The sequence below is a fragment of the Chiloscyllium plagiosum genome, unplaced genomic scaffold, assembly GCF_037043375.1.
Source record: "Chiloscyllium plagiosum isolate Xiang-an unplaced genomic scaffold, Cpla_swu_hap1 HiC_scaffold_6, whole genome shotgun sequence".
Lineage (NCBI taxonomy): Eukaryota > Metazoa > Chordata > Chondrichthyes > Orectolobiformes > Hemiscylliidae > Chiloscyllium > Chiloscyllium plagiosum.
In genome coordinates, this window is record NW_028270144.1 from 116,013,396 (window position 1) to 116,027,433 (window position 14,038).

General features: G+C 42.7%; 1 protein-coding gene across 1 annotated transcript in view; it reads right to left on the minus strand.

Moving 5' to 3' along the window:
• LOC122551079 (cytokine receptor common subunit gamma-like) overlaps positions 1–14,038 on the minus strand; it is a 60,262-nt gene that overhangs the window by 16,714 nt on the left and 29,510 nt on the right. The window contains exons 6-8 of the mRNA XM_087988557.1: positions 11,071–11,216; positions 7,425–7,584; positions 6,323–6,416 (exon numbers count right to left, since the gene is read on the minus strand). Of these exons, the coding sequence (XP_087844683.1) occupies positions 6,323–6,416; positions 7,425–7,584; positions 11,071–11,216 (400 nt within the window). The remainder of the gene's footprint in view (positions 1–6,322; positions 6,417–7,424; positions 7,585–11,070; positions 11,217–14,038) is intronic.

Sequence of the window (14,038 nt, forward strand, 5' to 3'; positions counted from 1 at the left end):
ACTGTTTGTAATGACAAACTAGAATTTGAGGTTTGTCCTCATTTCCCTGAAAACTGGTTGAATGTCAGGGTTTGGGGCTTGGCTTTGCCATTCCCCTCCCTTGTAAAATTGCTGTTTCTGTATACAACTGTTAATGTTTATTGTTTTGAAGAAAATAATAAACAGGAGTTTCCCTTTTGGGAAGGGCATTGCTTGTTACTGGCCACTTGGGTATTTCATTTCTTCATGGTGGTGGAATATAAATAAGATTTAAACACTTGTTGTTCTTTGTGCCTGACACCTGCATGTGTGCACACATGGCATAGGTGTTGGGATAAATAACGACTACTGTCAGGTGGTAGTGTGGGGGGAGAATTCGCTCTGACAGTTGACTGAGGGAGCTAGATCAGTGAGAAAGATGATAAACAGGAGATTCCCTTTGAGAAGAGCATTGGTTGTCACTGGCCACTCAGGTATTTTCTTTCTTCCTGGTGGTGGAATATAAATAAAGATTTAAATACTTGTTTTTTCACTGTCCTACACCTGTATGCATAAACAGGGCATGGGTGCTGGGGAAAAGTAAGCACTACTGCTGATAGGTAGCAGTGTGAGGGTAAGAGGGGAAAAAAGTATAAACAGGAGATTTATATTTTGAGACTAAGCAAGAGACTGAAATTTCCCCTTAGTCTAGGAATGAGTTCTGAGATGGCCAGTCAGAGCCCATATACTGTGCACATGTAAATAAATGTGATGGGATACTGCTTCTGTGCAGTTATTTCAGATGGAGTAGAAGGGGGTTTAAAACTCTCATCTTTGCCCTGAACAAAGTGACAACTCTGCTTTTTACAGGCTGTGGTTATAGTTCAACCCTCGGGGCAATTGAGTGTTTTCATATAATCTCCTCAGCATGGAAACAGGTTATAGGTTGTGAAGACCACCTGCTGAAGGAGCAGAGCTCCCAATGCTAGTGCTTCCAAATTCAGGTGTTGGACTATAACCTGGTGGTGTGATTTTTAACTTTGTCCACCCCAGTCCAACACTGGCTCCTCCACATCCACAGCATATTGTCATCGGGAGGCTATGCCAACAGCTGAGCTGTAGGACTGCTGCCTGTCATATCTACAGGGACCATTGTATTTGACATTATCTTCCACAAGACAGGAAGTAGTGATAGACAGCAATTTACAATCTTCTCTCTTAAAGATACATATACATCACCACAAACCCTGAAGTAGCCCTTGCCCCAGGCCCTGATCTCAAGTCCACATTCACACATACCCTCTGGAGCTTCGTCTTCTTGGCTTACCAAGAATCTATCGATCCTGTATTAAAATATTCAAAAGCCCTGTTTCCACTACCTTTTAAGGACAAGAGTCTCAAAGGCACATGATCCGCAGAGAGAAAGTGACACCTCATCTCTCCTTAAATAGGAGAGCACTTGTTTATAAACAGTGACCTCTAGTTCCTGATTCTCCCCAAAGGAGATTAGATTAGATTACATTACAGTGTGGAAACAGGCCCTTCGGCCCAACAAGTCCACACCGACCCGCCGAAGCCCAACCCACCCATACCCCTACATTTACCCCTTACCTAACACTATGGGCAATTTAGCATGGCCAATTCACCTGACCTGCACATCTTTGGACTGTGGAAGGAAACTGGAGCACCCGGAGGAAACCCACGCAGACACGGGGAGAATGTGCAAAGTCAGTCGGCTGAGGCGGGAATTGAACCCGGGTCTCAGGCGCTGGGAGGCAGCAGTGCTAACCACTGTGCCACCGTGCCACCCAGAGAGAAAACATCTTCTCCACATCCACACTGTCAAAACTCCTCAGGCCCAATCAGTTTCAATCAAGATGTCTTTTAGTCTTAGAAACTGCAGCCTGTTCATTCTTGGAACAGGAGTGGACCATTCAGCCCATCTAGTCTGATTTGTGGCCTAACTCCAAATACCTGTTTTTAGCCCATATCCCATTATCCCTTTGCTTAACAGAACTTTTATCTCCCTCAGATTTAAAATTAACAATTGATCTAGCATTAAACTGTGAGGAGTGTAATGGAATGCTCCCCACTTGTCTGGGTGGGTGCAGCTCCAACAACACAAGAAGCTTGACACCATCCAGGGCAAAGCAATCCACTTGATTAGCACCACATCTACAAACATTCACACCCTGCAGCAGTGTGTACTATCTACAAGATGCACTGCAGAAATTCAGCAAATATCCTCAGCCATCTCCTTCCAAAGTCAAGACCACTTTCATCTGGAAGGACAAGAGCAAAAGGTACAGGGGAACACCATCATCTTCAAGTTCCCCTCCAAGCCACTCACCACCCTGTATTGGGAATATATTGCCATTCCTTCACTGCTGCTAGGTCCAAAATCTGGAATTTCCTCCTTCATGACTTTGTGGGTCAATCCACATCTGATGGACTGCAGTGGTTCAAGAGGTAGCTCATTGCTACCTTTTCAAGGGCAACTAGGGACAGACAATAAATGCTGGCCCAATCAACGATGCCTACATCTCACAAAAATGAATAAACAGAACAACTGTGGAAAACAGGTCAAAACATTTACCAGTCTTTGTATATAGAAGCACTTGTTAATATCTCTCCTCATTAGACAACCCACCATTTCCAGGTAATAGTAATGTAAACCATTTCTGAACTGCTTCTCGCCATGTACATCTTTCTTTCATGAAGGAGACCAATGCTTTAACAATGTAACAAGACTCTTCCAGTGTTGTTTTGAAATTACAGTACATCAGCTCATCAGCTCACTTGATGCAGTCAAGTGAATTTACTTTTTAGTTGTCAGTTCGGAACTAATCTAGCCTCTTAAGTCATCTACGTTGCCGTCGAAGATAAGTCAATCTTGAGATTCTCCATTCCATCACATTGGTCCATCTTGGTGTCCAGTTTATGGTTCACTAGAACAATAAATAGAACACAAGGTAGAGAGAGGGTGGACTTGAACAGGAAAATTTGTGTGTTCTCTCAGTTCCGTAATCGGTCTTAGACTGCCAACCTAGCTCTGTCACCTGATCCACTCTCCTAAAGAGGAAACGCACACCCAACTACAGACAGAAAATCCAGTACTGTGTCTCTCTGCACAAAGCAATGAATGGTCTTTCCACCTCTGTTGATTCCTTTACCACTGCAGTGTTCCTTCTCGGAACTCTTGCACAATCCAAGCTCTTAACGCTGTATCTCTGCACCCAAAATTGCTGAGACAAGTAAAAAACAGGTGGCAGTCCATGGACTCCAATAAGCCACCAATCAATAAATTGTGGGTTCGACTGCAAACCAATGCTTCCTGTTTAGTTGAAAATAAAATGCAGAGGCGAATCATTCGCAATTCTGAATGTACTGCATTAAATTGTAGTGCACTGTGCACAAAATAGTTGCAGATCTTCATTACTCACCGTCACCTCTTAAGTGAAAGTGACCAGGTTTTCAGCTGAAACTGACATGAGTTGAGAAACAAATATGAAACTATGATCCGGGGGTGGGAAATGAACAGGCAGGATTCCACCAAACTGAACTCTGCGCGCATATTGCTGTTGTTTCGTAGAAAGTGCAGTTGTGATTGAAACAAAGTGCACATAACTACAGAGGACAACAGGGAAGAACTGTGGATGGGAAATCAGTAGAAAGCTCTTCCAGAGAGCAGGCAGAAGCAAGGTAGGAAGATTCTGCATTTCATATTTCTGTAGTTTTCAAAACCAGAGGTCACTGATTACAATCTTTTCGTTACTCACGTAGGTTGCCAACAAATAATAAATATCATGTTGATTCGACATTAAATCAGTCAGAGTCATACAGCATGGAAACAGACCCTTCGATCCATCTCGTCCATGCTGAACATAATCCCAAACTAAACTAGCCCCACCTGCCCGTTTTCCTTGCCCACTTCCCTCCGAACCTTTCCTATTCACGCACTTATCCAAATGGCTTTTAAGTATTGTAATTGTGTCCACATCCACCACTTCCTCAGGAAGTTCCCCAAACTTCAGGAAAAGTACTTGTGTTATAAACATTCTAATTAAATATAAATATTAACATTGTCAAGCAGCAGTAGCTCTTAGCATCAGGGTTCCTGAAATGTGTGTCACCATGTCTAATGGGTCATAAATCAAGATTGTAGGGTCACGGCTTCCATGGTAACAGTACCAGCCATGGATCCTAGACTGAGTATTTTAGCAGCTGTAAATCCCCACTATATGCTTGGCATTTTTGTTCTCTGTCAGTGAGCATGGCTTAATTGCAATAAGACCATAAGACATAGGAGCAAAAGTATGCCATTTGGCCCATTAGGTCTGTTCTATCTTAAGTCATTCAATGAGAGCATGGCTGAACTGATCATCCTTAACTCCCCTAAAGGACGCATATTATTGATCTACCGATCCTGTTGCTTGATTGGTAGTTTTGCGATAAATAAAGTATGTGACACCACTGAGCAACATTGATGACTGTGGAGTGCATTCTTTGGAGTCTGCATGGGTTGGCATTGGAGATGGGCAGGTGTTAAAATATCCACCAGGCCTCAGTCCATCAGTTTCTCAGCTCTACTTCACCTCTGGGACACCTCTGTAATGGGACTTGGGGGAATGGGGCTTCAGTTTGGGAGCAGGAAAGGATTACCTATCCACATATGTAGCGACTGACCTATCATGAGTCTATGAGCCGAAGTGAGGCAAACTAAAAGGGCAGCACAGTAGCTAGCACTGCCAGGGACCTGGGTTTGATTCCAGCCTCAGGTGAAACTTTATTGCTGGAACAGCACAGCAGGTCAGGCAGCATCCAGGGAACAGGAGATTCGACGTTTCGGGCACAGGCCCTTCTTCAGGAATGAGCAGAGAGTGTTCAGCAGGAGAAGATAAAAGGGTGACTGTCTGTGTGGAGTTTGCACATTCTCCCCGTGTCTGCGTGGGTTTCCTCTGGGTGCTCTGGTTTCTTCCCACAGTCCAAAGATGTGCAGGTTAGGTAAATTGGTCATGCTAAATTGCCCATAGAGTTAGGTGCATTAGTCAGGAGGAAATATGGGGAATGAGTCTGGGTGGGTTACTCTTCGGAGAGTCAGTGTGGACTAGTTGGGCTAAAGGACCTGTTTTCACACTGTAGGGAATCTAATCTAATCTGGACTGAATTGTTCCATTGTTCCATGGGTCAGTTTGACTGCTTGGAGCTGATCTCCCAGTGCATGCCAAGGAGGGGCCTATGGTACAGACCAGCCTAAATGGCTGCCTCAGTGCAAAAACAGACATAGACCACATAATGTTGGCCCAGCTGCTGAATATATATTTAAATTATACTTTAAATAAATTGGAGGAAGTGTACATCACAGCCTGCTGCTTCTCTGAAGATGCAAGATCTTTGACATTTCCCCCAGCTTGAAAGCCTATCCACCTTCAGTGAGTCTCTCTGCAAGCAACACTGTGGCTCAGTGGTTAGCCCTACTGACTCACAATGCCAGGGACCCGAGTTCAATTCCCACCTTGGTCAGCTGTCTGTGTGGAGTTTGCACATTCTCCCCGTGTCTGCGTAGGTTTCCTCTGGGTGCTCCGCTTTCCTCCCGCAGTCCAAAGATGTGCACGTCAAGTGAATTGGCCATAGTGTCAGGGGTAAATGAAGGGGAATGGGTCTGGGTGGGTTGCTCTTCAGATGGTCGGTGTGGACTGGTTGGGCCGAAGGGCCTGTTTCCACACTGTAGGGAATCTAATCTAAAAACTCAGATCCTGAAATTCACCGAATTGTACAGATGCAAAAGGAGCCCATTTGGCCCATCATGCCTGCACCGATTCTACGACTAGTGCCAATCTCCTGCCTTTTTCCCATATCCCGGCACACCATTTCCAAAGAGATGTGGGTAGGTTCACAGCCCATACACAATCTGGATCAACATTTCCCTGCCTCTGGAGGATGAACCACATTGTATGTGGTGACAGCTTGAACAATGACAGTCAAACAAAGCAGTTGAGGTGAAGTTGGACTGGGTGAGATTAATGTCTGATATCTCGACACTTCCCTCATGAATTTCATGACCTATTTGGAAGGGAGTTATAATTGATGAAAATATACCTCTGTTGAAACAGGGATATGTTAAGCAAATGAAAGATGAAATTTGCTTTCCTTGAAAATCTTTGCTGGCTTTGTGCATCATTATAGTATCATTCCAGAGACAAAAGGGGAGTGAGATACTTCGAGATGAAAATATTTCCTTTCAATCTTCCACAATCCACTGTCCTAAAACTGTCTTACTGATCCTTTTGAAGTATGCAATGATAAAATCCAACTTGCAGCACTCTTGAGGGATAAACTTCCTATTGAAGAAAAAGTCACTCACCTCTTTATTTTATACACCACGCATCCAGCTACAAGCATGGCCAGAAGTGCTGCCAGTATTAAAACCAGAATAAAGGAATGAAACCTTGGTGAGTCTTGGGGAAGAAATAAACAAAACAATAGCACATTAAAAAGCAATTATTTCAGGTTTTAAAAATCTTGAAAATCCAGATGTGACTAATGGTCCTGTAATGTGGGCCTCAAGATGGCATTCTATTACTGTGATGGCTAATGCCACTGGTGCCAGTCGTACAAATCATATTACATTCGTCTTTTACTGGTTCACTGATATTGGCTTTTTACTCTGGGCCAGGAGAAGGTGAGGACTGCAGTTGCTGGAGATCAGCTAGGAGAGGGTTGATTCCTGATGAAGAGCCTTTGCCAAAACATCGATTCTCCTGCTCCTCAGATGCTGCCTGACCGGCTGTGCTTTTCCAACACCACACTCTCAACTCCCTTCTGGGCTGTCTGTCTTATCTCCTGCCCTCAGTTCCCAGGATTCCCATTGTATTGGTCTACATTTATGGCAAAATTACTGGAGCAGTCTGACATTGACCCACTCTTACTGCCTGGTACCATATGTGTTGAGTTGCCTTATAGGTTGACAGTCAATCCATTTGGTCACATTACAAATACTCTTTTAAAAACCAACAAGTCCTGGCATGGGACTCTAATCTGGAAATTCTTTTCCAGAGGTAGGAATGCTACCCACTGTATTGCATTTACGTTCCAGTGACAGAACCCCATCAGGTTCCCTTATTTTCTTAAGGCTGTAATGCCTGTTTCAGGTGTTCCTTCACTAACAGCATTACACCCTAAGGACAGCAGTGGTTCAATGGAGTAGCTGAACACCACCTTCTCAAGGGCAGTTAGGGATGGGCAACTACAAATGAACAACTTAAAAAAGAAATGGTGGACATGCACTGCACCCCTATTTTTTGTTTTTTAGCAATAGGAGGCACTGTTCCAGTTGGTAATGAGCAGCCACTTCTTACCTCCCACATACAAGGCTCTGAAACACCTATAAAATGGACACCACTCTTCCAATTTTCCAGGTAAACATTTATAAAATCAGAAAAAAACCTCCAGAATTCTATACATGCCTGCTGCAGTCTTTTGCTCCCAAATAAGCATGGGTCCCCATTCACTCCAGTAACACTTCTGCGCATACATATGATTCAACCGGGACCTTAAATATAACGTGTAGTACTTCGTCGGATCAACACTTGCCAAGGTAAAAGATTGTCTTTTAAATTCTTCGACCTACAACGAAGAACAACATTTGAGAGTGACTACGCCATCAGCGCAAAAGAAGCAAAATTTAATACTCATTTGATACTCATAACCTTTTTCTCTCCACCTTGTTCCTCTCCTATAATCACGGACCCCTCACTTACCAAAGTGAGTCTTCTGTGGAGAGTGTGAATCTGGGTGGTCTTTCATGATGATCAATTATTTATATATATATATATATATATATACACACACACACACACACACACACACACAGGAATACTCTGAAAGCTTCACTTTGGAGTTTTGCTATTAACATCCTTTGAGATATTTGCTCAGTATCTCTGCACTTGGCACAACCAAATAAAAAATGGTGTGGCCTCCATTGAAAGTAAGCGAATGTCAGAGACAGAGAGAAAGCATGTTAGATATAATTCCCAAGGCAGCAGCTCATCTTAAACTCAATCATCTGTGGCACTCTGTTCTAGTTGCAGTAGAACCTTCTGGGCACACATGAACCTCGACAGTCACCTACATATCCATCGGAACCCCAACAAACACCCCAGATGATGGATATCAGAATCATAGAATACAGTGTGGAAACAGGCCACTTGGCCCAATAAGTCCACACCAACCCTCCAAAGAGCAACACATCTCAGACCCATTCCCTGATCCTATTACTCTACATTTCCCCTGACTAATTTACACATCCCTGAACACTATGGGCAATTCACCTAACCTGCACACATTTGAATTGTGGGAGGAAACCCATGCAAACACAGGGGAAGGATGTGCAAACTCCACACAGACAGTTGCCTGAAGCAGGAATCGAACCTAGATCCCTGGTGCTGTGATGCAGCAGTGCTAACCACTGAGCCACCATGCCACCCCTAAATAAGTAAACAATATTGTCGTCATTAGGTTAGGGGATTGAGGACTTTAAGTATGGGGTGCCATAGGTGCCAAACTCCATCTGTGACCTCTGTGGAAGCTATTTATGTACAAACTCTTATAGTGAATATCAGTGAGGTATTTGAACACAGCAGAAAAATACATGGTAGATAACATCTTCAGAATGGACCACAAAGCAACAGCTTCAAATTAAAATGCCCTACTTCCAGATGCATCCTGGAACAAAAACTGAAAACATCGTCAGCCCTCAGCTTACAAATTCCATCCACTTGATTTAATATGTTGTGAGCTGGGAATGTGAAAATCCTGTGGCATTTGCAGTTCACAAACACTTTTCCTGGAGTTTCCTGCAGAGATGTATACAACATACACTCTCAGAAGAGAATATTATGGTCATGAAATGATCAAGAATTTCATACATGACATGTGAGATTTGAACTCATGGACGACCTAAAGATCACAAAGCAGGGCTTCCTTATTTCACTGGATGTCAAAAACATGAAAAGAATTGGTTGGAGCATTGAGTATAGGAGTTGGGAGGTCATGTTTTTAGATTAGATTACATTACAGTGTGGAAACAGGCCCTTCAGCCCAACAAGTCCACACCGACCCGCCGAAGCGCAACCCACCCATACCCCTACCCCTACATTTACATTTTACCCCTTACTTAACACTACGGGCAATTTAGCATGGCCAATTCACCTGACCTGCACATCTTTGGACTGTGGGAGGAAACCGGAGCACCCGGAGGAAACCCACGCAGCCGCAGGGAGAACGTGCAAACTCCACACAGTCAGTCGCCGGAGGCGGGAATTGAACCCAGGTCTCTGGCGCTGTGAGGCAGCAGTGCTAACCACTGTGCCACCGTGCCGCCCCGTGTAAGGATTTACAAGGATGTTGCAGCTGTACAGGATGTGGGTTGGGCCACGTTTGGAATATTGCGTGCAATTCTGGTCTCCTTCCTATCAGAAGGATGTTGTAAAACTTGAGAGGGTTCAGAAAAGATTTACAAGGATGTTGCCAAAGCTGAAGCATTTGAGCTATAGGGAGAGGCTGAATAGGCTAGGGCTGTTTTCTGTGGAGTGTTGGAGGCTGAGGGATAACCTTATAGAGGTTTATAAAATCATGAGGGGCATGGATAGGATAAATCGAGAAGGTCTTTTCTCTGGGGTCGGGGAGTCCAGAACTAGAGGGCATAGGTTTAGGGTGAGAGGAGAAAGATATAAAAGGGACCTAAGGGGCAACCTTTTCATACAGTGTGTGGTGCGTGTATGGAATGAGCTGCCAGAATAAGTGGTCGAGGCTGGTACAATTACGACATTAAAAAGGCATCTGGATGGGTATATGAATAGGAAGGGTTAAGAGGAATATGGGCCAAGTGCTGGCAAATGAGACTAGATTAGTGTAGCATATCTGGTCAGCATAGATGAGTTGGATCGAAGGGTCAATTTTCGTGCTGGACATCTCTACAATGACTATGATCTGTGAACCTCACCCAAGTTACAGTTCCATTCACAATGATGGAAACGAAAATCAGGAGAGTTACGTAATATAGCTTGTTTTTCATTCTCATCTGGAGACAAAATTAAGCCTATTCAGTCTCGAAATATATAAAAAGAGGTTTTAATAGATATTTAACCACAGAAATTCTAGTGTAGCAGGACAACCTGCAACATTTCCTGCCTGCAATGAATTGAAACTTCTCTCAAGGGCTGAATTTACATATTTAACTCTCCATCTATTGAATTTTTTTTAACTTTCTCCTCATCCTCTTTCCGAAGCCTCTTTCGTTAATCATGCAAGGAGAATTATGCTGCAGTGAGATGGAATTATAAAGGACATTAAGGACTGCTATTTCTTAAACACTACAGGAGAGGAAATCATTTCTATTTTAAATTTTATAATAATGGTCAAAGGAGTTTCGTGATAGTGCATTGATCAAGGAAAATTGAACACTCTTTCCTGTCCATTGTGAGTGTTTATGAATTACAAGTAAATATCGGTCAGTCATTTGGAGTAAAACTTGATGATTTTGAATTAAAATCTATCTTATTTTAATGTATCTTACTTCATTGCATTTTAATAATTCACTGCAAATTGTTGAGGTTATTTTGTGTCATCTATTTCTTCTTAACTCACACACCAAGAGGTTCCTTTCTACATCACATGACCTTGACTTGCTAACTTCTTTCCTGCCCAACAAAAAAGCAGCCTGCATTTATGTAGTGTCTTGGACATAGTAGGACATCACAGGAGGGCTATCAGAAATAATGTTAACAAGAAGCCACCTGAACAGGTATTAGGACAAGAAGTTAGAAATGTGGTTAATAAGGTAGACACTAAGGAGCAAGGTAGAGAATTGGAAAGATATAGGGAGAGAATTCTCCTTTAGCATCGGGTCCAAGCAGCTGAGTGGATTGCCACTAATGGTGAAGCAATTAGAAGCAGGAATGAGCTCAAGTCCAGAAGTACAACAGCACAGAAATTACATTTAGTTATCGAGCCAGGGATGTCAATGCGATGGGTAGGGTTTGAAAAGTCACAAGAACACACATAAGGGCAGAATACAAAGGATTCTTGCCTCTCAATGTGAAAAGCACAAACCTTCCATTTTGAGTCCATGTTGCTTTTGTATTTTATTGCATACTGAAGCCACTCTCGCTTCTGGCTTTTTGGTAAATCCCAGGTCAACAAAATCTCCTCCTTTCCAATAAGTTTAGCACTCAGGTTTTGGGGTGGATTCAGTTTAACTGGAATGATAAGAATCATAACTAAATTAAAATACCAATGAAATATAACCTAAACATTGTTTGCATGATGAAAAGCAAAACATTTCCTTTCAACGTAATACACTTTACTTATGGTAGACCAATCCTCCATTTAACATTTTCTTCCGAAAGGTTAAAGTTTTAATAAACTGGTATTCCCGTATTTATGCTGGCTATTTGAATGCATTGGACTTAATCCCTGGGTCATAGTATATCAGCAAAGACAATGATTTACTGTCCATTCCTTAGTTGCTCCTGGGGAAGATGGTAATGAGCTACCTTCTTGAAGAGTGGGTAGAAGATAATGCATTAGTCATAATGCCACTGGTCTAACATTCAGACTACCAATGTGGGTATGTACATTCAAACACCATCATGGAAGCTGTTATAAACCAGACTAGGCCCATAGAATCCATATAATCCTTACAGTGTGGAAGCAGGTCCTTTGGCCCAACGAGTCCACACTGACCCTCCAGAGAGTAACCCACCCAGGCTTATTTCCCTACCCTATTATCCTATATTTACTCTTGACTAATGGACCTAACCTGAACACTATGGGCAATTTAGCATGACCGATTAACCTAACCTGCACATCTTTGGATTGCAAGAGGAAACTGGAGCACATGGGGGAAACCCACGCAGACACTGGGAGAATGTGCAAACTCCACACAGACAGTCAGCCGAGGCTGGATTTGAAACCGGGTCCCTAGCGCTGTGAGCCAGCAGTGCTCACCACTGTGCCGCAAGATATTTTAAGATGGTAGCCTGGACCTTAATGTTTCCTTATTTTAAAAGTAAATGTAACATGCCATGTTCCAGACACAGTTCAACCGGTCAAACTACTTGACATTAAGCAAAACACAATTTATTCAAACTCTTTACTAAAAATACAACAAAAGAAAGAAGAATTAAAAATAACATAATTCTATTGGAATACTTAACAGAATAAGAGGTGCAGTACTTATTACACATTAACCTGTTGCAAAATAGTAACTTTCCATAAACACACCCTTTGGTCAAAAGGCAAATTTAGAAATCAGACTTTCTCACATGCAATGCCCATAGAAGGAGGAGAAACTCTATCTTTCGGTTGCAATCAAGAGAGGGAAAAATAGCTTCCACTTCTTCAAGCCCACAACAGCAACTGCTTAAACATAAAAGGAAATTAGAAAGCCTGGTCTGTGAGAGCTGACCACACCCATCCAGGCTGCTTCTATTGTTCCAACTTTAAAAAAAAACATAAGGCCTCAAAAATTGTTTATGTTACCACAGACTGCTCATCCCCTCTAGCTCAATCTCTCTTTTAAAAGAAACTAGGACAAAATACTAGTCTTAAAGTTACAGATACTGGTCTAATCAATTTATGAACCTGGAGTATAATGTTCGTCTCCAGAAGATCATAAGACATAGGAGTGGAAGTAAGGCCATTCGGCCCATTGAGTCCACACCACCATTCAATCATAGTTGTTGGGCATTTTAGCTCCACTTATATGCGCTCTCCCCGTATCCCTTAATTCTTGCGAGATTAAGAATTTATCAATCTCTGCCTTGAAGACATTTAACGTCCCAGCCTCCACTGCGCTCCATGGCAATGAATTCCACAGGCCCACCACTCTCTGGCTGAAGAAAGGTCTCCTCATTTCCATTTTAAATTTACCCCCTCTAATTCTAAGGCTATGCCCATGGGTCCTAGTATTACCACCTGATGGAAACAAATTCCCAGCGTTCACCCTTTCTAAGCCATACATTGTCTTGTAAGTTTCTATTAGATCTCCCCTCAACCTTCTAAACTCTAATGAATACAATCCCAGGATCCTCAGCTGTTCATCATATGTTAGGTCTGCCATTCCAGGGATCATCTGTCTGAATCTCTGCTGGATACAGTATTTTAAATGGGGCCTAACCAGAGCTTTATAAAGTCTCAGTAGCACACCACTGCTTTTACATTCCAACCCTCTTGAGATAAACGACAACATTACATTTGCTTTCTTAACCACGGACTCAACCTGCAAGTCAACCTTTAGAAAATCCTATACTAGCACTCCCAGATCCCTTTGTACTTTGGCTTTATGAATTTTCTCACCATTTAGGAAATAGTCCATGTCTGTATTCTTTGTTCCAAAATACAAAACCTCACATTTGCTCGCATTGAATTTCATCAGCCATTTCCTGGACCACTCTCCTAAACTGTCTAAATCTTTCTGCAGCCTCCCCACCTCCTCAGGACTACCTGCCTGTCCACCTAATTTCGTATCATTGACGAACTTCAACAGAATGTCCCTGTCCCTTCATTCAGATCATTAATATATAACGCGAACAGCTGCGGCCCCAACACTGAATCCTGGGGGACCCCACTTGTCACCGGCTGCCATTCCGAAAAGGAACCTTTTATCCTAACTCTCTGCCTTCTGTCAGACAGCCAATCCTCAATCCATGCCAGTAGCTCACTTCAAACACCATGGGCCCTCACCTTACTCAGCAGCCTGAGGTACTTTATCGAAGGCCTTTTGGAAATCTAAGTAGATAACATCCACTGAGTTTCCTGTGTCTAACCTTCTTGTTACCTCTTCAAAGAATTCTAGCAGGTTTGTCAGGCACAACTTCCCCTTACTAAATCCAGGCTGACTTGTTCTAATCTAACGCTGCACTTTCAAGAATTTAGAAACCTCATCCTTAACAATGGATTCTACAACTGAGGTTAGGCTAACTGGCCTATAATTTTCCATCTTTTGTCTTGATCTTATCTTTTTTCCAATCATCTGGGACTTTCTCTGACACCAGTGATTTTTGAAAGATTACAACCA